This window comes from Papaver somniferum, chromosome 1 (assembly GCF_003573695.1).
Source record: "Papaver somniferum cultivar HN1 chromosome 1, ASM357369v1, whole genome shotgun sequence".
In the NCBI taxonomy this organism is placed as follows: Eukaryota; Viridiplantae; Streptophyta; class Magnoliopsida; order Ranunculales; family Papaveraceae; genus Papaver; species Papaver somniferum.
This window is the reverse complement of record NC_039358.1, coordinates 56,278,466-56,302,153: the sequence shown is the minus strand read 5'-3', so window position 1 is coordinate 56,302,153 and position 23,688 is coordinate 56,278,466. Positions and strand designations below refer to the sequence as shown.

At 35.1% G+C, this 23,688-nt stretch overlaps 1 protein-coding gene across 6 annotated transcripts; it reads right to left on the bottom strand.

The window, feature by feature from the left end:
* Positions 1–111: 111 nt before the first annotated feature.
* On the bottom strand, positions 112–4,410 carry LOC113287466. Of its 6 annotated transcripts, XM_026536267.1 has the most exons (10): positions 4,056–4,410; positions 3,914–3,955; positions 3,753–3,835; positions 3,205–3,677; positions 2,628–2,700; positions 1,441–1,534; positions 1,197–1,272; positions 741–778; positions 569–648; positions 112–254 (listed from the first exon to the last, which is right to left on the bottom strand). In XM_026536267.1, exons 4-10 carry the CDS (start codon positions 3,649–3,651, stop codon positions 181–183), a joined length of 882 nt encoding a protein of 293 aa, XP_026392052.1. In that variant the 5' UTR covers positions 3,652–3,677; positions 3,753–3,835; positions 3,914–3,955; positions 4,056–4,410; the 3' UTR covers positions 112–180. The 6 variants fall into 6 exon arrangements, with proteins under 6 accessions (XP_026392052.1, XP_026392045.1, XP_026392029.1 ...); XM_026536260.1 differs by having other exon boundaries at positions 3,205–3,686; positions 3,914–4,410; XM_026536244.1 differs by having other exon boundaries at positions 3,205–3,835.
* Positions 4,411–23,688: the final 19,278 nt, after the last annotated feature.

Sequence of the window (23,688 nt, the reverse complement as noted above, 5' to 3'; positions counted from 1 at the left end):
CATAGTATCTGTTCGGCTGGATCAGTGTCTCCGCTTGCACCCTGAAATCCGAAGCGGCTTGTCCTTTCCATCCAGCTCCATCATCTTGTCAGGATTTTTCTGTCATGCATTCAAGATAAAAAAGCTCCGGTAAGTACGTTTCATACTTAGCTTCTAATAACACATCTAACCTCGAGGGAATCAATGCATTCCTCCATCGCTGTCTTTGGACTTTCTACTGATTCGTGCACATTGCCAATGTTGTCTCGACAAACCTGTCATGAAAGATAAAAAGTTCCTATGAGGAAGTGTCTTACAGAACTCCTTACAATGGTTATCACTGCTAATAAACCCTAGGACCCTGAAAAGTTCAAATAAGGAAACACTATTTCAACAGTTCCAAACAGAAAACAGTTTACCTTCTAAAAACATTCATATCTTAATTTATATCGAATCGACAAGCAAGACAAACTTGAACAAATGGCACAAGTTTGGAAGCGCACATGGCAAATGTTTATTAGAATGTAAAATAAGGCAGCCATATTTGCAAATACTTGACACGGATGATCAGACTAATTTTAATACGAACCGAGAGAATCCTCCACATGTTTCATCTCTAACTTGTGATGAGTTAATTGACTTTCAATTCTACTTTGTATTGTAGAATTCCTGCAAAGTAAAATAACCTCAAGTTAAATATCACATGCAGTGGCTTTATACAGATAAAGATCAAAGCAAGAGAAGTAGATGGAAACACTCACTCGGACGACCACAGATAACCAAGAATAACATCAACCAACTGCAGATTCATAATGGGAAAACATCAGAGCCAAAAAGAAAGAAATATAAGATATATAATTAAAAAAAAAAAAAATCACTATCTTCTATATGAAGGAAAAACGCAGGTTCATTAACGATATTTTGCCAAAATACTTGTAAGCTCCAACTCTTCTTGGAATTTTTTTATTTCCTACTTATTAACAAGCATAAGATATAAAAGGAATAGTTTATCCAGATTGTCTTTGTAGTTGTGATATTCATAACTATGACAACATCAAAGCGACACTGCAAGAGCAATGGTGACCTAAACCGTGGAGAATCCATATGCATAATATTATTTGCAGAAGAGATAAACAAGGGTATAAGATATTTGACATCAAAACAGATGAACTTAAAGCTGATATCATGAGAAACAAGCAACACGCAAAGAGAGCAACCTGTTTGCCTTTGAGATGATTCGTCATTGCTTCAACTTTTTCCGAATATCTGCACGATACTAAGTTGATCAGGAGCCTGTGAAGGAATCTCAGGAAATGTCAAACATGGTTTTAATAATATATGAATAATAAATTCAAAGTACAACTTATATTCATAATTTAAGAATACTAATTCAAAATACAACTTCTAGCTTTGATAAAGGAAGAGTGTCACGTAGACAACCAAACAGGTACGGAGTATTACCGTTTATAGAGCTCCATAAGCCATGTGAATCTTCTGAAATCATTCTCCTCAAACTTTTTTAACAAGCTATCTTTTTCCGTCTTGGCAATGCCACCTGAACAAGATAAGATAGACGTCAGTGAATTTTAAATGTTACTTTGAAGCAGCTCTTGGTGAAAGATGAAAGCAGGAAGGTATTTGAACAATTGGTTCTTCACATAGACAAAAAATACATAAGAATACAAGACCAGATGATAGCTCATAACAAGAACATAACTGATTGCCAAATCTAAGACATGAGGAAACCAATAAACACCTTTTTCAAATACCCTGCCGTGAATATCATACAACTTCCAGAAAAAATGAGTGGATATCCCACCATGAAAATATCATACATATTGCGGATATTTTAAACAATTGGACCATATAATGCAGCTGTTTATGCATGTCGCAATCTAGCTATGTTAAAAAAAGAATAATAATTTGAGAATCATCTTGTTTTTCTTCTTAAGTAAATCTCAACAGGACCCCTTTTCAATCTCTTTCTGTTTAGATTTGAAGAAGTTTAGGTCAAATATTAATTTCTGCAGAAGTTACTCCCCCACAAAGTAGTTAAAATCTTGTATGGTACCTGTATTGACCAGGTCCGATACACCTTGTCAAGGGAGTACATCGGATTTATTCGAAAAATTCCAGCATCTCTTAATAAAAAAAACAATAATTGATGAGCATATTAAGTCGTGAGAGGGTAGTTGGTAAAGAGAAGAGCGTGATGGGCCATTAGGTCATGAGAGGTGTTGGCTAAAGAGAAGAGAATATGGGCTCATTGTTCCGAAAAATTCTTAATCTGTTATATACCTGTTCAAGCTACTAAGGTTTGACGGATTAATTTCTCATAATCAAGGCTGAAAGATATCGTGTTTCACTGAGCATTAGGAAGATGATTCCACTAGTTAATACATTAACATCTCTTCTTTTCTGAGTTGTGCATTTGACCACTGATTTTTCCTTATATTTAATAATGGACTAGTAAATCATACATTTAAATGAGCAACTAGGTATCCAGAAAGGAAGAAACAGTGGACTAAAACAAGAATCCTAAAGATGCACAACTATATATCGGAAATCCAGGCACTCAAAGACTAACCAACAGGCAAAAAAAAACATTAAAAAAATTCAATGCAGGCTATAAAATTTGCTTGCCATACCAATTAATGATGCGATTAGAGAGATTTGATGCTCTTCTATTTCTTCTTCCTCGTGCATGATACTTAGCGGAATCTGAGAAAGTAACGAGAGTAAATGTTGTGCATACTAGATAATTTCTTATAAAGATTAAAAACATATACATCAGAACTTGCAGGCAAGAACAATCTTATCATATGATTCCAGTTAGCATTGGTAAAACTTCCAGCAATGAACGCCACGAAAATATATGCATTGATAAACCCATTTAGAACAAACAACATGTGTGTTGGACATTAATTACACTAATAATAATTGTATTTGCCAAATACTTCTGGCTCAGTGTTACTTAAACATGAGCTTTGAAAACCTCTATGTTCAGAATCTTCTAATTACCCTAATACAATAAGATTATTCACAGCCTAATTACTTATACTTAGAACTCTTTGGACATTATTAGGCATATAAAAACTAGTAAAACAGGTCCTTCTAAGAAGTTCTGCCTTCATGCACATGATGCAGCTTATTGAAATAAAAACATGTCGAAATACGACAATTTCCCTAGAACTAGAACTAGGGATTGCAAAATGAGAGACTTACCATATCCATTGAAGGAGGGAATACAGTATCAAATGCTGAATCATCAGTCACAAATTCATTCACAAATTCCTGAGAAGCAGATTGACAAGCTTTCACTGCAATATCAAGTGCCACAATTGCAGACCCATAACAATGACCAAAGTCCTCTTCCTGAATAAATCCAATCATTGACTGAACCCCTCCAGCCTTGGCAAAACTCTCCATATTGGCCGGACTTTCTAATAGATAAAGTAAACAACTAAACAGATTCTGCAGCAGGTGTTCTTCGTGCGGGAATTCTTCTTCTTGAATTGATGAAAGAGCATTTACTACAACAATTACAACCTCTTCCCCAAATAGAAATCTATTTTCCACACTAGGCATCAAAAGGGTATTTAAAAAAACCCCAGCATACATTTTTAGATCATTCCATGTGGAAGACCTGAGTGCTGTAAGCACCCAATCCATCAGTTCGTGTTTCTGTCCCGCCGTTCCTGCTAATTCTGGTTTAAGATAAATCATCTGCGTAATAGTTTGAACTGCTGGGATAACAGCATCAGGAAACTTACCAAGAGCAGAAACAAATAGTCCAGGGCTCCAAACTTATCTAGAGATTCAACAAATAAGGTAGCTTCTTCTTCCTGACCACGTCCTAAAATATCCGGATCAGTTAGCTTTGTGAATGCTGAAAGAATAAAACCAGCTAAAACGCTCCGACAATAATAACTACCTTTTAATAAATCAAGCATCGATTTGATAGCCGGAAGCTTTACTACATCGGGATAAATATCAGGATTAACAACTTTCGAAGTTCTGAAATCTAAAACTATCATAATAAGTTTAGCTCCACAATCACGAAGAGATTTACATACACGAGCTTTACCACCTTTACGAGCTTTACCACCTTTACGAGCTTCAATGATGTAATTACCACCTTTACAAGCTTCGATGATGTAAGCACTGAATGCTTCCTCGAAAGATGCCTGAAGTTGATCTGATGATGTAGGAACACCTTTTTCCCGGTTTCAATTGAATCGGAATCCCTATAGCTTCTGATAATCTAGATAATTTAGCTGTTACACTAGGCCTGGGGAGGGAAGGGGTTGGATTGCAATCGTCGGAGGCTGGAGTAGGCATCTCTACTGCACAATCTCGGACCCTGGATCTGGTAAAATGGAGACAAGGAGGCTGAACTGTTTCTAGGACGTAAGAGAGGAGAAAGGGGGGATTTGCTGTTTAAGGGAGACTGAATTCTGCGGAGGGGCTATACTCTAGAACGATTTTCTTGGGACCATGGTTTTTCGGGGACCATGATTTTATTTTGGGTAAAACCATTAGAATTAAATTTAGGTCACCCCATATCTAGTTATTTATTTAATATCTAATCTACTCTCTTAATTAATTTTAGGTTATGATTAGTAAGTGATTTAGTTAAAAATAATTAGTGAGATTAAATTAAAAGATGGGTTTATTATTAGTTGAGTAGAATTATTGAGAGAGTAGAGTTAGAGAAGATGAAGGAGAAAAACATGGAAAATAAATTTTTTTTCCAATTCACTAAGTTTGAGTATTCAAATGATGAAAACTCATCTGATTCTTCATCTCCATCCTCTCCTAGAATATTTGTTAATCTTCAAAATGATCCGGATTTGAACTGGATTTTGAACAGTTCGGTTACTTTATATGAAGAACAAGTAACCGAACTCATCTGAAGTTGTAGTTCGGTTTCCCCATGAGATGAACAAGTAACCGAACTCATCTGAAAGTGTAGTTCGGTTACTTGTTCCAAACACGCAGGTTACCGAACTCTCAAATAATAGAATTTCTAGGAGTTACAACGTTATGTTCGGTTGGTTCTCAACTAACCGAACTTTGGTGTACAAAGTTCGGTTGGTTCGCAAACTGCATGCACTGATCTAACCGAAATTTACGTAATATAAGAGTATATAAGTTTACAAAGTTCGGTTCTTTCGCAAACTTGAACCTAACAGCTAACCAACCGAACTCTGAGTTCGGTTTCTGCGATAAAATTGTGAAGTTACCGAACTTAACAAACAAAAAAAATGTGAAGTTCCAGCGTCTATTAGCTAAGTTCGGTTACTTTGTAGTTTTAAAAGTTTTTGCGAACAAACCGAACTCTATTGGCTGAGTTCGGTTATTTTGGAACTCAACATAGTGGCCACAACAACACAGTTCGGTTAGACTGGATTTGTTTTTTTCGGTTCTAAGGGTGGAGTATGGTTACTTTGTAGTTTTAAAATTTTTTGCGAAACAACCGAACAGAGAGTTCGAAGACTTAGTTTTAAATCCAATAGAACCGAACTGTTCTTCGTGTTCTTCATTTTCAAGAAGTTCGGTTAGTAAACTAGGATTTTTTGGAAAATCGGCCTAACCGAACATGGCTCTGTAACTCCTAATAAAACCCTATTTTGATGATTTCTATTCAATTGAAGCAATCAAAATCAAATTAAAGTGAAGGGTTTGTTGGAAAATACCTCCGGAATGGTCCCATGGCAGAATCAGGTTGCGGCTGGCGTCTTTTATACTCGATAAAATTATTATGTAACCGAACTTAATTGTGATTGCATTGATGTTGTTACATTTCTTAAATAAGCGGTGGCGGTGGTGGTGGGAGGAGGTGGTGGTGGTAATCGGTGGTTGGTGGTGGTGATAATCGGAGGTGGTGGTGGTGGTAATCGGCGGTGGTGGGCGGCGGTGGTGGTGGTGGTAATCGGTGGTTGGTGGTGGTGATAATCGGAGGTGGTGGTGGTGGTAATCGGCGGTGGTGGGCGGTGGTGGTAATCGGCGGTGGTGGGCGGTGGTGGTGGTTATTAGGTTGGTTTTAAATTAAATTAGGTTAAGGGTAGGTTAGTCATTTCAACCTTTTAGGACACCCCTTATCACTATAGGAAAGGTGGCCTAATAAAACCATGGTCCCCTCAAAAAAACCATGGTCCCTAAAAAATCATTCATATTCTAAGAGAAATTTATTGGGAGGTCCAAGGCCCATTAAAGGGTCCAACCGGAGTTATTTTTTCACCGGGAGGTCCAAATTTAAGTAAAACTAGGGGTGAGCAAAAAGTCCGTAACCGCGGATTTCATCCGTATCCGTCCGCAAAATTGCGGGTGATAATTAATCCGCAAGAGGGAAAATTAGGCTCAGGCCCAACCCATGGATAACCCATAATATGAGGCCCTTAATTAAAAGAAGTTTAAATCTAGGCCCGGAGTTATTAAAAGAAATTCATATTATATATTGTCAAGCCCATAATTAAATAAAATTTAAATCTAGGCCCCAAATTATTTAAATATTATGTGATGATGTTCCAACCACCTGGACCACCACCAACCACCGCCACCAACCACCTCCGACTACCACTGTCAAACCACCTCCGACCACCACCGCCAGCCACCTCCGACCACCTCCAACCACCAACCGACGCCGCCGACCACCGCCTCCAACCACCACCATCTCCCAACACATCCATATGGAATGTGTAACTAGAAGTTACACATCTGTATGGCATGTGTAACTAGAAGTTACACATCTATATGGCATGTGTACGCAATAGTTACACATTCATACGTCACGAAACAGTTAACATGGGCATATTGCATGTGTAACTCATGTGTATTTTGAAGTTACACATCCATAATAAATGTGTATCTAGAAGTTACACACCTATATTCAGTAATTGAAACAATAATTCCATTTACAAAAACTTCTCTATTTATCAATTGTTGTTGAACACAGTAAACAAGCTAAAATACGAAATATGTAAAATGAAATCCTAGAAATAAGCTACGAGATCTTCAAATAAAAATGTCATTTTCCCTTCTTATCTTCCTCGATTCCAAAATGTTTACGTATCTGCAACAAAATAAACATTCACGAGTTAGGTTGGATGAAAAAAAAATCCATAGAAGCAAAACTATAAAACAATTACAAGGTGAACAACAAAGATCATAAAAAGACACTTAATGACTTATCTAAGCAAGTGTAGTTAGGAGTTACACATACTCTGTGTAGTGTAACTGGGAGTTACACATGCATCTTCTAAATAAAATATTACGTGTACTCAGCAGTTACGCACCAGCTCACTTGTGTAATTGAGAGTTACACATGCATATAGCATGTGTAAGTAGGAGATACACATGCATCTGGCTTGTGTAAATTTCAGTTACACATGCATATGACTAGTGTAACTAGGAGTTACACCTGCATATTGGAATATGCCATTTATTATGAACTTGCAAGCTTTAGTGTATTTTGGATCAATCAAAAGCAAAATACACTAAGAAAGGATAACTGAGTATGTATGGATAAAGTTAATTTTTCCAAGTGTGTCGTGTATTCATAATAAACGTTCCACAAAACTGATGTATTTATAGGAAGATAACACACAAAAAAATGAAGTTATCTGGCGCTAAGAAATTTCCCCTCTAACCAGTGAAATCAACTCCTAAAAGAGCTAATGGAATCAACAGTCTGTCAGAAATGCAGTTTCAGTCATTAGTTAGAGAAACATAATATGTTAATGGACTGACCACAACCTCTATACAAAATCATATAGTCAATCAAACCTAGATTTCAATCAATTACATCAAATTATTAAGAAGAATATTGCACAAAGAGTGAAAACAGTATAATTTAACAATACACAAATACATGAACTATGAATATGAAACAATACACAAATACGAACTATGTATATGAAACAGTATAATTAGGCTGCTATTACATCTACCAACCTAAAGGAAATTCACTAACTAAACACTCCTAAAACTAAAACAAGCATGTATAATCAGATAGTACACATAAAAAGGCATGTGTAATTTGGAGTTACACATGCATATGAAATGTGTGATTGGAAGTTACACATGTGGGTATTTAGCATTTATTCTCATACTAACCATCAAAGTTTCAATTAGATGAATTAAAATTTTGATAATACCACGCCATTCTCAAAAACTCAAGATTCAAAATCAGAAAGTGGGGTTTACCTTCTTGGTACGCATCGTCAATCCATTGCAGGTGTAGATTCCTGCATCTCGAAGCTTATTAATGCCTCTAGCGTTGATTCCTTGAGTGATTGTTGTAAAAGATTAAGAAAATACGTTCCTGATACTATGATTCACGCCAAGCTGAACTTTTAGTGACATCCCTACTACAATCAACCAACATGATGACCAGTCACTCTAACTATCATAGTGACAAGTACACTAGAAGTTGCAACATAAAAGGTTCAATAAAATCAATTACTACAACAATGAAGCTTAGCAAAAATCACTAACTATTGCCAATTCTAAACCACTTCCAAGTGCAAGTCTTTATACACCATTACAGGTTATAATTGAAAATTCACAATTCAATAATCAAAACTGTCCAATCTCTTCTACAAAAACTAATCTCAACAATCCAATGAAAACACAAAACAACGTACAAAATAGACCACAAATCATTTCAATTCAATCACTAAAACCAGAAGTTACATATTCAAACAAGATGTGTAAGTAAAAGTTACACATCTGATTATCATATGTAACTAGAAATTACACGTCTATTTAGCTTGTGTAACTAGAAGTTACACATCTGGAAGTTACATACCCTTATTGCCTCCTAGCACCATAACTTGTTTATCTGGATCCAACAAGGCCACTACAGCAAAACCACATACTATCTCTAACATGTAAACAGAATAAAACATATTCATCAATCTTACAAATGAAAATCAAAACATATATGCAACACACAATGCGCATCTGAACCCTTGGCGGCATAATATCCATCAAAACTTAACTGCAAAAAGTATATAACAAAGGCATATCCTCACCTCAAGAGTGGCTACAGAGTTACAGACTCAACAAAGTAGATTCAACACTCAACAATACAACAACATCACCAGTTACATATGCATTTCTCTGTTGTAACTAAGAGTTACACATGTATTCTCCTAATGTAACTAAGAGTTACACATATCAAACCTAAACCTGAAGTGTGAGGAAAAAAAGATCGGCTGCAATACTTCATGTATGATTTCAGGTTCAAGCTTCCATTCAATCAACTTCAAATCATTAACTCAAAAACTCAGTTTCACAATCAAACCATGAATCACATGATGCAAAATGACAGTAAGTAGCATTGTTGTAGTAATTTCAACCATAATTGAAAACCAACAGTCTTTGACCTCATAGGAAAACATCATACTCCTAAATAAATCTATACACACCTGATTTATAAAATTGAATCCACATATTCCTTAATTTTTCTTCAATCACCTAATCTAAATGAACAAAACAAAATTAAATGATCAAAAACAGATCAAGATTGGTTTTCATAGGAAATCAAATTTGCGATAAAACTGAATCAAAATTGAAATAGAGAATGGAATTAAAATTGAATCGAGAAATTACAAACAATAACAACAACTAAAAATCAAAACGTACCTTGATTCTATTGCTATTCTTCCGAAACAGTGATGATTCTTCTTGATTTCCGAAATTAAAAGAAACGACAACTTCAAATCAGAAAACCTTACATGGAGTAGATTTGAAACAACAAACTAGAATCAACTGGGAGTTCGTACATAGATGATCACTTTTTAAATAAACTGGAATCGAATCATTCAGATCTATAAATTGATTAATTTTTCAAATCAACTGAAAAATCATAAATCATTTAGATCTATAAATTTGAATCAATACCTTTCACATCTTTGAATCAACTGAAAAATCCAGACGCGAATCAAATCTATTAAGTTCAATCGATTATTTGATTGAACATCATCGTCATCATCGTCAAAGATCCATAAACATCATCTTCTTCTTCGTAAAACAGAGGTGTTCGAACTAAGTTTAACAAATCCATAAACATCATCAGCAGAATCTCCAGATCTTCAATGACGAATGATTTTACGAAATTTCTATTGAATAAAATTGATTCAAAAAGTGAAAAATGAATCTGAGAAAACCCTAGAAATGGTTTTCTCTACAGACGAGAGAGAGAGGCAAGAGAGAGAAAGAAAATTGAGAAATGAAAGTGTATCTACTAATTTTATGCTTGTATATATAAAAAAGGGTAATACTGTCATTACGAAAATGTCACTTTATTATCAAGCCCTTAAAATAAAAGTTCCGGGCCTAGAAATATGCAAATGTGAAAGAATGGAGTTGATAGTGTAGGATCTATTTAGTGGGGCTTCTATATATTGAACCCATATAGTAGGGGGTTCTAATATTTTTCACATTCTCAAATCCGCACTTTTAACGGTTTGGTTGCGGTTGGACTTTAAAATCTGCGGATTCACCCGTACCATAGGACCCTAAGAGAAATTAATAGAAGTATTAAGGATAACATTGTAAGTATTAGTTTAATATTTTTATCGCAAGGGTGTTCAATGAGATATGACCAGCTAGAAGTTCATGAGCAATAAAAAGACAGTTTTCATGAATGTAAACTGAATGTAAATAGGTTATCTTAAGACTACTGACACTTGTTCGTCAATTAATTATTATTAAGGTAGCACATAACATTTTAATGCATAGACTTATTAGTGACAATCAATCGTAATTAAGTGTAGTTAGTTAAAGGTTACTTACGATGTATCCAGTGAGAATGAGGAAGAGAAAGCAACAACAACCCAGGACAACACTTTCGCATCTCCACTTTAATATGAATGAACGCCGACAAAAACAACGATCGCAACAATAAATTCAACTAGTAACAGGGAAAAGTGGGAAAAATTTAAGTTTTTCAACTATGCATTTTCGTGGTTAATCCGCATTCGGACCGTATTATCCGTTGATCCGCAGATGTCAAATCCACGGGTGATTGGACCGGACACGGTTGGATTTTCCAAATCCGCAACTTTGACGGTTTGGACGTGGGTGACCCCTAATCCGCATCCGTCCGTCCGTTGCACACCCTAAGTAAAACACTGAAATGGCCTCTAATATCATTTCATATCCTTCTCTCGCCCATAAAAAAACTCAATCTCTTTATTCTTCATCTCTATTTGTTTTCCCTTTCTATTTTCCATTCTTTCAGTCATCAGGCCAAAACAAATTCAATTACACCGTCATTAGATGATTATGATGTAAGGGCATTTCATATCCTTCTCTCTCCCATAAAAAACCCAATTTCTTTGTTCTTCTTGTTTCGTTTTTCCTTTCAATTCTTCGTTCTTCCAATCATCAAGCAAAAACAAAGTCAATCAGACTGACATTAGATGGTGATGTTATTACATACCTAGATCATATGAATGAAGATGAAAAAATATAGCATCTACCAAGTACTGACAGTTGTAAGGTCATATGCACAAAGTGTTGGGACATAACCTAGACCACGATCATGCGAAACCTGAAGGTCACTACGTTATCGTGTGCTCAACCTGAAGGAAACAACTAAGCTACGTGCACGTCATGTGTTTGGGATCCCATAAGCTATGACAAAACCAAGAAAGCAGCTGATAGCCAAGACCTAGATCTCGTAGTAGGGATCACAACACGAAAAGAAAACTACACCCAGATCGAAGAATTTTCATGGAAAGAAAGTAAAGTCTTAATGGATCATAATGTCATATCCAGCTAGAATATGCATCATTGTAACCTTGCAGAGTATGTAGGTATGTGGAGAAGAAAAAACGGATCATCGGTACCCTTCACATGCCCAAGAATCTTCTCAGCTGCAATGAAATGTGAAGTACTAGACTTGTACATAACTTAAGCAAATCTTATTTCAGTCCTAGTCCAAGTAAGGTACTAAAGACCACACACTAGGGACAAAAGTAGATGTCGAACTACATACACTCGGCACCAACCATTTTTGTTTTATCTAGAAGGTTCAATGCATATTTAGTTTGGCATAGAGTTGGCAAACAGGCGGACGGGGATGGCTTGTTACGAGTCACATGGTTACGGGTTAATACGACCCCAAGTTTGCAGGATGTTATTCTTCACGGGTGGTCATTTCTTCAACCCTAGCTTGTAGGGGTAAATCTTGCAGGCTCGCGGGTTAGCCTGTATAATTAACATCAAAATTTAAAACTTAGTTAAGTTAAGTTGTAACAAATTGTAAAGATATAAAAATTATAAAATAATACGAATTAACAATAATTTTACACTTATCTTGCATTATAAAAGGAACACTAGTCATTGGTACTTCGTTAATTCACGGTCATCTTCAACAAAGAAAATAACCCTCGAGACCATAGAATTGTAATACCATTTTTTGTATCACCAGGTACAACAACAAAAATATTAAGAACCGGTTCTTGCACAATATGTATATTGTGGTTCATAAGTTAATAACTAAACGTACGTACCTAATAGTTTGAGAGGCTTTGAATTTGAGCGTTTGAGTTTGAAGAATCAACGGACCTTTTCGAAGCACCACTAAACAACCGGTATTGAGTAAACCCTAAAAAAACAAAAACACAAAGCGATCTTCAGTAAAGTCATAATTGTAAGTGTAACAATAATTTGAGTTTGAGGAATCAAAAAGAAAACCCGCTCTTACCGATCTTCTTCAATATATTTGAAGAACAAATATCATATCTAATAAAAAGAAAAAGAAAGAAAACAAGAACATACGAAGAGGCAAGAGTTTTTCGATTTTATTTGTAAAGGTGAGGGGACACGTGGAGTATGTGGGGAAATGGAATAGCTAATAAAATGCTTAGTGGCGGGTTAGATTGAACTACGGGTTTTACGGACCAAACCGGCCCATCCCCTTTCCCAAAAAGCCATCATTTTTCCAACTCTAACCATGCTAGTTTAGACAACCAGGGAAGCCGGTCCAAGTTTTTACAGTATGGATAAGGGCCAACCCACAGGTTTTGAGCTTAGTTGCAGGCTCTTGGCACATAAAAATTCTAGAGGAATTTCTCTTGCCCTCCAGACCTAAGAAATTATGTAAATCTCCCAAATTATTGTCAGCAAAACGAGCACTTAAGACAACTATAAGTTCAATGCAAGAAGAAGTTGAATTACCTGTAATAGAAAGTGTTAGAGCACCGCTCGGTCGAACTCGCAAGCGTTGTTATGTCAAGCTTGTTTGTCAAGATTAGTTGTCAAAACTATAAGTCTTGATTTCTCTCATAAGTCCATATACGTATGGAGTCTCCAAGCATCATGATTTCTGATAGAAAATATGTTAATATGATTGCTAGGCCATCAATCATGAAGGAAAAAAATAATCTCCGGTACCCTCTTCCTTGAAAAGAAAAAGGAGGAATGTGAGGAAACCAAGGGTTGTCCCTTCAAATCTTCAGAAGTTTTCTGGTGTTCTTGAAGAGTTTAAGGAAACAAGGAAGGAGATTTAGCAAATAAAGGCTATTGGGTTGAGAACTCTTGAAATTTAGAAGGCCTTGGTTCGGCATTGACGACAAGGAGTTCGGGATGATAAATAATTATTCAGAGGTCTCAGTGTCTAGGAAACTTCTTATGAGAATTTATTCTTGTGTTTTTAAGAAGGATAACTAGGTTTTGTAATAGCAATCATTGTGAGTACACATAGCTATTGCCAACAATTTTCATCTTGCAATGTTTTTAGATTTAGTTATTTAAAGTATAAAGTTGATTTGGAAGATGATCTTGCAATATTAATCTTTATTGATTTCATATATTGCAAATAATGTTATGGGATATGTGTGTTTACGTCCGTAAACTATGAATGTTCCATATATGTCAAAAGTTAAGCCTATTGTGTCATTATGCAAATATTGACGGAAGATAGAATGAACTTTTGATAACAAAGATTAAGTCTATGATATCATTATGCAAATATTGATAGAAAATAAAATGAATCTTTGAATATTCCGCATTATTGATCTATCCCTGATCCACTTTTTGTGAAAGTACTGTGCGGCTCCGTAAGTTCTCTTATGTTGAGCATTTACGATTAAATTAATCATGGGTTCTCTTGTGGTTAATTAAATTGAGTTTTCTGGATACAAATTCGTGTTTCATGTAATTTGTTAATGTCCAAATAAATTCTTCTATTCTTGTGAAAGTAATGTCGCTCTTGTTGTTCGTTCGGGAATGAAATTTTATGGGGGAGAGTTCTTAATTGAACTAATGCTTAATTGCCAAATCTTCGTGGGGAGTGCGACTGTGGAATGCTGTAGAAGTTTACTTGTATATTTATAAACTCCTTGATGTATTAGAGCACTGCTCGGTCGAACTCGCAAGTGTTGTTATCTCAAGCTTGTTTGTCAAGTTTAGTTGTCAAAACTATAAGTCTTGATTTCTAGTCTACTTAAAGCTAAGTCAGCTTCAGACTTCACGGCGTTCATCGAATGAATACGAAGAACTACTCAAGGGAACTTGTGGAACTTCACCAACAAAATGTATGTGGAGACTTGAACTCATCTATCACTCAAAAGTCTAAGAAAATATAAAAAAATATAAAAATTAAACTCCAGAGCCTAGAAATTTGTATCAATTCAGGATGAGACTAACCAGTCTAAGTGGATGGAAACATCTTGGTTGTAGGAGTAGAGGAACCCAATAACAGAGTATATTCATACAGAGTTCAGGTGTTAGAATGGAATCATCACACTATGTACTGTTTTTATTTTACTTTATTTGAAAAATTATATGTTTCTCTGAGTGATTTGGTGGGGCACAAAACATCGAAATGTTACCAAAAAAAATAAAGAGACCACACCAATCAGATCAAAATAAATAAATTATATATATAAAAAATATTGATAGCAATATGTGTGTGTGTTTCCCTGTCTCCGTCGCCTAAACAAGCGTGGAAAGCATGATCCATGGTAACTATCATGTAATATTGTAATCTGATGACAAGAAGCATGCACTTGGATCCAAAAGATCAAATCATGATGTTAAAAAAAATCGAAAAATTAAAAGTTTATTTTCTAATAAAATCGACCATTGGTTCCCTTGTATATGCCAGATGAGTTGATCTAAAACTAAGATTGTCAACCGCTGGTTCCCTTATATATGCCAAGCTGTGTTGATATTACTCCAAACCAGTATCTCAATCCATTAGGATTCATAGGTTCATCTTGGCGGTGACCTTCAGAAAGATATGGGAAACACCAATCACATTAGTCAACATTTTTTTAAACTTTCTATCTCTATATCTCATCTTCTTAATCTATTCATTTGTGTGATTCCGATTATTGATGTCCGTAGTGCGACTATCTGAGTAGAACTCTGTCACTTATATATGTATGAATATGATTCGCATCAGGGCACTCTCTCCTGTAATTAATGAGAGTATGCCAACCTTAGTATCGCTCCCAATAAAGGTTTTGTGGGTACACCTCTGGTAAACCCTCCCGAGACTATAACTCGGCCGCTAGGACCACCTAAGTGTTTAAAGGCTTGTTGCATACGCTAAATTTAATCGCGATGCCTGCGACAATGAGTTAGAATTTTATTTTGTAAATTAGATTTGCTCGGGACTAGCAAAATGTAGGTTTGGGGGTGTGATGAGTGCTTAATTCTTACATATTTACCACTCGAACAACCACATTTTATTAGTTCTTTGTTTTATATATATTTGATAAGTTTTGTTTAGTTTTGCAGTTTTTAGGAAATAAAGATCGAAGGCCAAGATACAGAATTCTGCCGAAAATTGAGTGAAAATCTAATACCAACACCAAGGCACGCACGTACCTACCACATGGAGTGGGGAAGGCGACTCAAAACCAATCAAGTTGCTGATATCAAATTTAACAAGAATAGAAAAATGGACTTAACGGAGTCAAAGACTTGTCCTGACGCATGTTGAACTTGTCCTTCCTTTTTATGTTTATCCCGCTGAGTAATCAATTGAAGAGCCATTGCATCGGCTACATCTGCACTCGTGGAAATTCTTGAATCAAAAAGAACATTATTAATAATCCCGTTTCTCTAGTAAATGATGCCAATACCATATTTGTCCGAACCTCAACAAAGAAGGCATCAATTTGAAAGAAATTGTCTTAGAATGAGTAAGCTCTAACAACTTACATCTTGTTTGTTTGCAGCTGACTCGGCGTCTGGGTCTGAGTCAACCCCTGACTCGCGTCGAGTCAGCAGTTAGACTGTTTGGTTCCCACTTTTTATAACCTCTGACTCGCGAGCTGACTCGTTACCAACCTCTGAGTCGGACCCCATGTACTCAGGTGCAAAGATACCCCTGAATTAATCGCTCAAACCCCTGAGTCGTGTCAATACACGAAAATACCCTCGATCCTTTAAATTTCATTTCCTTTCTTTTTCTCATTTCTTCCGTACAGGTTTTGCGAGAGCAGAGATGGAAGATGGGGAAAAACCCTAGATCTGATGTCTCCTTCATCCCCCTATCAACAAATCTACCAATATCTTTTACTGGTAATCTCCTTCATAAATGTTAACTAATCTCTTCATTCTTTCAACTCATCAGCTTGTTTTAAAAGAGTCATCAACATCAGGTATAATTTCAACATCCATAATTCTTCGTCTGTATGTTTTGTATCATTTTCATATGGGTTTTGGATGATTTTGGAAGATGGGTTTTTATATATATTCTGATTTGAGTTATTGATGGTCTGTGATGGGTGTGTTTTTAGCTTCTAGATGATGTTTGTTAAAATTCCAAGGAGAGAAGTATGATCATTAAGCATGATAACATATGGATTTTTGTGATTTCTGTTGATTTAATGTTTTAATTGTTACATTTTTAAGGGTTAATGATAAATCCTTTCTGGGTTTTGTTGTAAAGTTCAAATTATGTTGTTTTAGTGGTAAATTGAGGGCTAGTGTAGTGGTGGTGGTTTGAAACCATGATTAACACTGCTTATTCTTTTCCTTTCTGTGGAGTATTCGTTTTTTAACATTGCACTTATATTCGTCTTCATAAAAGAACTTTGAAAATAACTACACATTCTTGATAGCAGGCTTAACACAAATGTCAGGCTTGTGTATACTGTTTAGAAGTTGTATCTAAAAAGATGCTATGCTATGAATACCTAGTGGTCATGGCCTGGGTATAACGCTGAGACGGACACTTTTGATTGGAGCGAAGAGCAATGGGTTGAATTAGACAAGGTAAGATCCTTTCAGTTCAGTTTTGTTTGGAATTTATCGAAGTTAAATTGTCTTTGTTAATTTCTAGTGCAAGTGCAGATACCACAGGTCAAGTGCAGATACCACAAGAACCTTACTAATGATAAACGGATTGTAGAAAGCCATGATATTAGCTAGTTCGTTTCCCATTAGTGTATTGGTATCCCTCGTAGTAGATTCAGAAGAACCACTGCATACCAGTATTATTATGTTGTAATCAGCTGAACATATTTATTGATTTTACTTTCTAATTGATGCAGACCATCAAAAACGCCATTCAATTCAAGAACAAGGGACTGGAAGATGCAGAGAAATTGCAGAACTTATTTGGCAAGTTGTTTAAACAATATGAGAATGAGGCATTTGAGATGAATTAAATACAGGTAGATGAGGAAGCCGAGAAGGAATTAAATGCACCTCATCTCTTTGGAAGACAAGAGCAATTACATATGAACAATTTACGCGATGAGATAGCCAGTCTCCTTTAGATTTTTATTGTTTCTTTTATGTTTTTAGGACTTCAATCTTTGGATTTTATTGTTTTATGATGCATAACATGTTTAATTGCATCAAAAGAAGGTTGATGAATACAATGAACAACTTGTGATGTTTGTGTAGTAGTAAACGTTTATGGTTAAAAATGTGCAGAAGGGCATTTTCTTTCCAAAAAAGTTCAGTCAGCTGAGTCAGGTCTGACTCACAAAACAAACACGTTTATTGAGTCAGACCTTAGTGACTCAGATCCAGATGACTCAGGTGATTTCGTTCAGGTCTAGATGACTCAAACCCAGATGACTCGGATGAGTCAGCTGCAAACAAACAAGATGTTAATCTTGGGTCATGCTCATAGCGTCAAAAATGACAACATAACGGAGATGGACAAAAATACAATTCGAAACTGATTCAGAAAACCTTATATGATTCCTAACTTTAGAATCTGAACCGTTATGGTACATAACGAGAATGTCCATGGAAATCAAGCTGAATATGCATTATCCAACATGGATATATGGAAGGAAATCAAACTTGTTGCGGATACTAGCCTGTTGGTAAACCTATTAACATCGATCTAGGATCACACACACCCATCTTATATTAATCATATTGTAATAGATGATTCATCGAAGGTAAAACATACTCTCGTGTAATCGAAAAAAGGAAACCTCTTAATTAATAAAATTTATGCTTCAGACTAGGAAAGAAAAAATAACATACCCAGTAAAAACCAAACAAAACAGTACGAAGGAAACATCTACTATTTATATCGGCAAAAATTCTTAACTGGCCGTGGTTGGGACTACACCAAAACCACTCCCCTCACAGAGAGTGGGACCCAGTGCGCCCATAAAGGGACCCCCTTCTAACTCCAAGAGGGGTTGGTCCCTCTATCTATGAGAGGGACGGTTTTGGTGTGGTTTGGAACCACAATCCATATAGAATTATCCTTACATTGGTCAACACAGATGGGCAAATCAAGTCTCATGTGTAACATAATTTAGTTCCCCTTTCTAGATGCCTACCAGTATATATGTTGTTATCCACGTGAAGCAAGGGGCCAACTGAGAGCCTAAGACAATTTAAAGCGAAATTCTGAAGTTTTTTGTTAAAGGGATAGCAAAAAATGATCCGAGGAATGCGAAAATCGTGGTCGACTCGCTAATTCTTACTATTCAATATTTTATCATATCTCAAACCAAAGTACCCTTGCCAACGAAACCACACCTATTCTCTAAATAACTCCATCACCAACCCGTCATCTCCACCAGCACCACCAAAACTTGTTTGTAGATACTGACGAAAAGCACCCAAGATTCATTTTTTAACTAACTTATACTTGATCATAACCTTTGGCAGCAATCTGAAACTTGAATTTCACATCTATCCGAATCTTATAACTCAGAAATCGAAGTCTAACAGTGAAAATGATTGATGATTATTTCCCTTGTAACAATCTCATATTTCACAGAAAAGAAAAGAGATATACCGTGTTTGCTTGGTATTTCTTTATGAGTCATGCTATTCTATTCTATGTATATTTAATTCTTTGAACAACCATAAGTTTAATATTTATTTCAAGTCGTGTACTACTATTTTCGTGATTCAAGGCCGCCATGATTGAGACTGAAGACCCAGAAATAATGTTTAACATAGGGCTGGAGAACGTCGTGCAACGAAACCTGAATTCTGCTTGAGAAAGAAAAAAAAAAAATTCTGACGCAATAGGAGGAAGCTCAGTGCGAGGGTGGAAATTACTGGCTTTGTTGATATCAGCAGAACAACGTTTTGAAGATGCTGAAACTTTAGTTGATCTTTCTTTAGATGATTGCGGAAGAAGGGACCAATTGGAACTTCTTAGATTCAAAGCGGTGCTTCAAGTTGCTCAGGAACAGCCGAGGCTTGCAATATCTACATGTAGAAGTTTGCTTGGGTTGATTCAAGCACAAAAGTATTTCCAAAGGAACAACTTTGATCAGGTATATTTGTGTGGTTGTTATAAGATTTATCTTATAGATACGTAATTTAGGATCGTTGAACTTCATGATAATCACGCGATAAAATATGCAGGAATTGTTAATGGAGAATACCTGATAGCGCTAGTCCGTGTTACGATACCGATCATCTTTGGAGCTGCGGTAATACCTTTGTGGAGGTCATGGTTTCTCTCTCTTGACCTTATCTATAATGAGTAATTCCTTAGACCCAACATCGATGGTTGTTGTGTCTCTTTTATAGGTAGAGAGAGGACCAAATTCCTAGGATTTTAGTTTCAACTTTTGATCTCGACCGTCCATCAAGGAAGAGGATAATTAGGAAATAACTCCTTAATGAAACCTAATAAGTTTAGCAACATCTCAATTAACCCAAAGTTATCACATGGGCCCAATGAGATAATTCCATGTTATGAAAATTATCTTACATTCTCCCACTGGTCCATGAGATAATTTGTATACTGCTTAATTGTAGAAAACATAAGGCGCGCGTAATTGCTAAACCAAATTTGATGGTTATCATAATACCTTGATCAAGCAAACTGCTCATGCGAGTCATAGCGGTGGCACATTGTCATGTTATCAACATGTTCCCTTCCATGTACCACAACATGAGTACCTTGCTCAACTAGGCCTTAAATAGAAGTATCATAATGGTCCAATGATGTCTTTGAGAAAGACGATTTCTGTTAACATTCATCCATTCACATAAATGTATACTAAATATGGATACATAAATAACTCAGAATAACATTAATAAGAGCTCAATAAGTGTCCAAAAGTAATCACATAAATTAGCTGAGTTAATTAATCAATTACTCCCACAGACCTGAGATTTTAATATTTTCTTAAGAGGTCTTAAAAGGGAATTATTCATTAAGTGCATCTCCGAATGCAATTGTGCTTAAGCGATAAATGAACAACTATTGTTTCTGAATTTCCTAATTCACGCATATATACTCAAGGTTAATGTGTTTTGTTCCCTTCGTATACATATCTTGCTTTAATTTTGCGAAGCTAAGACGATAAATTTCAGCAATGTAGAGACAAACCTTAAGTCTCTAAGTATCCCAATCACAAATATTCAAACTCAATTGTGGGACTAGTATTAATGGATTCTTTCTTTATAGAATCCATACATCCACAAAAATTGAAGTCTGAAAACCCAATCAACTCTCAATCAACTCTTGTTGGGTTTGTTAACTAATTATAAGACATAAGTTAAAATGGTATCTCAAAATTCTTGATAGCTTTCCTGTAATTTGTTCTTCGATTCTTTAACATATCAACAACTTGTTATAAGTTTCATATCAGAATTAAGACGTAATGAAGATTAAATTTATATCTTCTATCCAACAAGAAATAAAATTTATTAAGTATGTTATTATCTCAAAATTCCTTGAATATTCGATATATGCCTTATATGAGAGCTTCAGTAATCCATATGATATTACTATCACATGGTAAGCTTCATTGATATCCTTTATTCCAAAAAAATATAAAGATATGCATAAAGTCAAGATCACTACTCGTAGGTAGTATGTCTTAACATACAAGACAAAGAGTATGAATTTCTCCCACACAAGACCAAGAAGACCAAGAGGCAATTATAGAGAAAGTGAAAATCATAAAGTCTGACAAAGGTGGTGAATATTGTGAAAGGTATGAGAAAACAGGATAATATCCTAAATCTTTCGCGTAATATCTCCAAAAGTTTGGAATTGTTGTTCAATACACATGCCAACTTATCCTTGGCATAATGGTGTATAACAAAAGGCAAAATCATACTTTTATGAAAATAGTTAGAAACATAATGAGTTATGCATAATTGCCACACATCTGTGAATGTTATATTCTTTCTACAACTGTGTGATTTAAATAGATTTTCGAGTAAAGCAGTTTCAAAGACACACTTTGGACTAGAAAGGTTGGAAACCTAGTTTAGATCACACTTAAGTTATGGTTGTTCAGTTGGAGGTGAGGCTTACATTTCCAAGAATGAAAATTGAATTTGAAAACTATTATTGTTTCATTAGTTTTCCTAAATAATCCAAATGGTATTATTTAATGTTCTAACTGTAGTATGAGATTTGTTGAAACCGAAAATATAAATTCGTTAATGATGGCATAATCAGTGGGAGTACGTGGATATATCTGTTCAAGAAATCATGATAATGAACCCTTTATTTAAGATTTCTACAGATATTGTGAATCTTCTCATTATCAGAATGTTAGATAATGAAAGACCACAAATTACTGATCCAATACTCCATAATATAACCTTTTCCAATAAAGAAATGTTTTCATAACAACATGAACCAGCATTAAGAAGGTCTCAACAGAGATTGAAAGAAAGTTATTCCATGTTGTTTCGGTGATTTTCTTACAAGAATTTATTACATTTTGATATGGAATGGCAAAGACTCGGTTTTAGGTTCACAAATATTATGTGTAATAATTTTGATTAATGGATTGATGCTATGTGAGCAAAAATCATTGGTTGAATGTCAAGTCTCGGATATTGTTTAATTGCTTCAAAGACACAAATCAGTTGTATCAAAGTGGGTCTTTCTGACCGAATATGACTGTAATAGCAATTTTAAACGGTATAAAGCAAGACTTATTGCCAAAGATTTTACTCTGAAACGATGCATTGATTATAAATAAATTTTTCTCTCGTGTCAAAGAAAGACTTATTCAGAATTATCATTAGTAGCTCGGTATGACCTAAGAGTTGCATTAATTAAATGTGAAAATAGTCTTTATTAATGATAAATGTTAGTCTACAAATTTCAGAAATCAAAGTATGAAATTTAAGCAGCCTCCCATAATGGTATATGAAATTCAACAAAACTATAAATGTTTCAAGTTTTGGATGAAATTATTACAGATTTATGCATATACCTCAAGATCAGTGGGAGAAATTCATACTCTTGGTCTTGTATGTTAAGACATACTACCTACGAGTAGTGATCTTGACTTTATGCATATCTCTATATTTTTTTTGGAGATATTACGCGAAAGATTTATGATATTATCCTGTTTTCTCATACCTTTCACAATATTCACCACCTTTGTCAGACTTTATGATTTTCACTTTCTCTATAATTGCCTCTCAATTTCAATGATGAATGTTCGAGAAAACATCCACGAATTGAGATTCATAATGCAATTTATAGATGTACACAATAACGCGAAAAAAAAACATCAGGTGATAAACAATTTTATCTTCCAAAAATTGGACCATTAATTAAAAGTCTACAAAATAATCGTAATAAAAAATTAATAAGAACAAAAACTGAATCACCTGTGGGAAATTCCAAAAATTAATAGGAACAAAGTAAGACATGAAAAATATCTGTGGATATTTTACATTCTCATAATTCAACATTATGTCTGTCAAATACTACAACTAGAATCACCTGTGGAAATTCACGTCCTAAAATGTATTAACAAACTCCAATAATTCTAAATATGTTCAACCTAATATAATATGAATTGTAGTCACCTGTGGGTGGCTATTATTTCACATGTATATGAAACATTTAGATAACCTTAATGCTTGTTTAACGTGTGAAGAAAAACTACTTGTGAGCAGCATTGTTCTAATCTTTAAATCAAACTAGGAGGACTCAAAATATACAACACTTACCAGATAAGAGCATAGCATCACTGTGGTGATAACTAAACTATCCAGCAAACATGTACAATTGCAAATATCACACTAACTTTTCTTGTGATATTGCACAGTCCCACTCAATGATATGGACATACTTGATCTGATCATAAATTTAGTCGCTTATAAACAATAATGAGTAACCCTAAAAAAATCAATCACGAACATTTATTCAAAAGCATGCCATACATAAATTGTGAAAAAAATATCAACACCATATAATCGAAAAATATCCAAACATAATGAACTTTTTCTTAAACCAAAATCGAGCATGAAGCA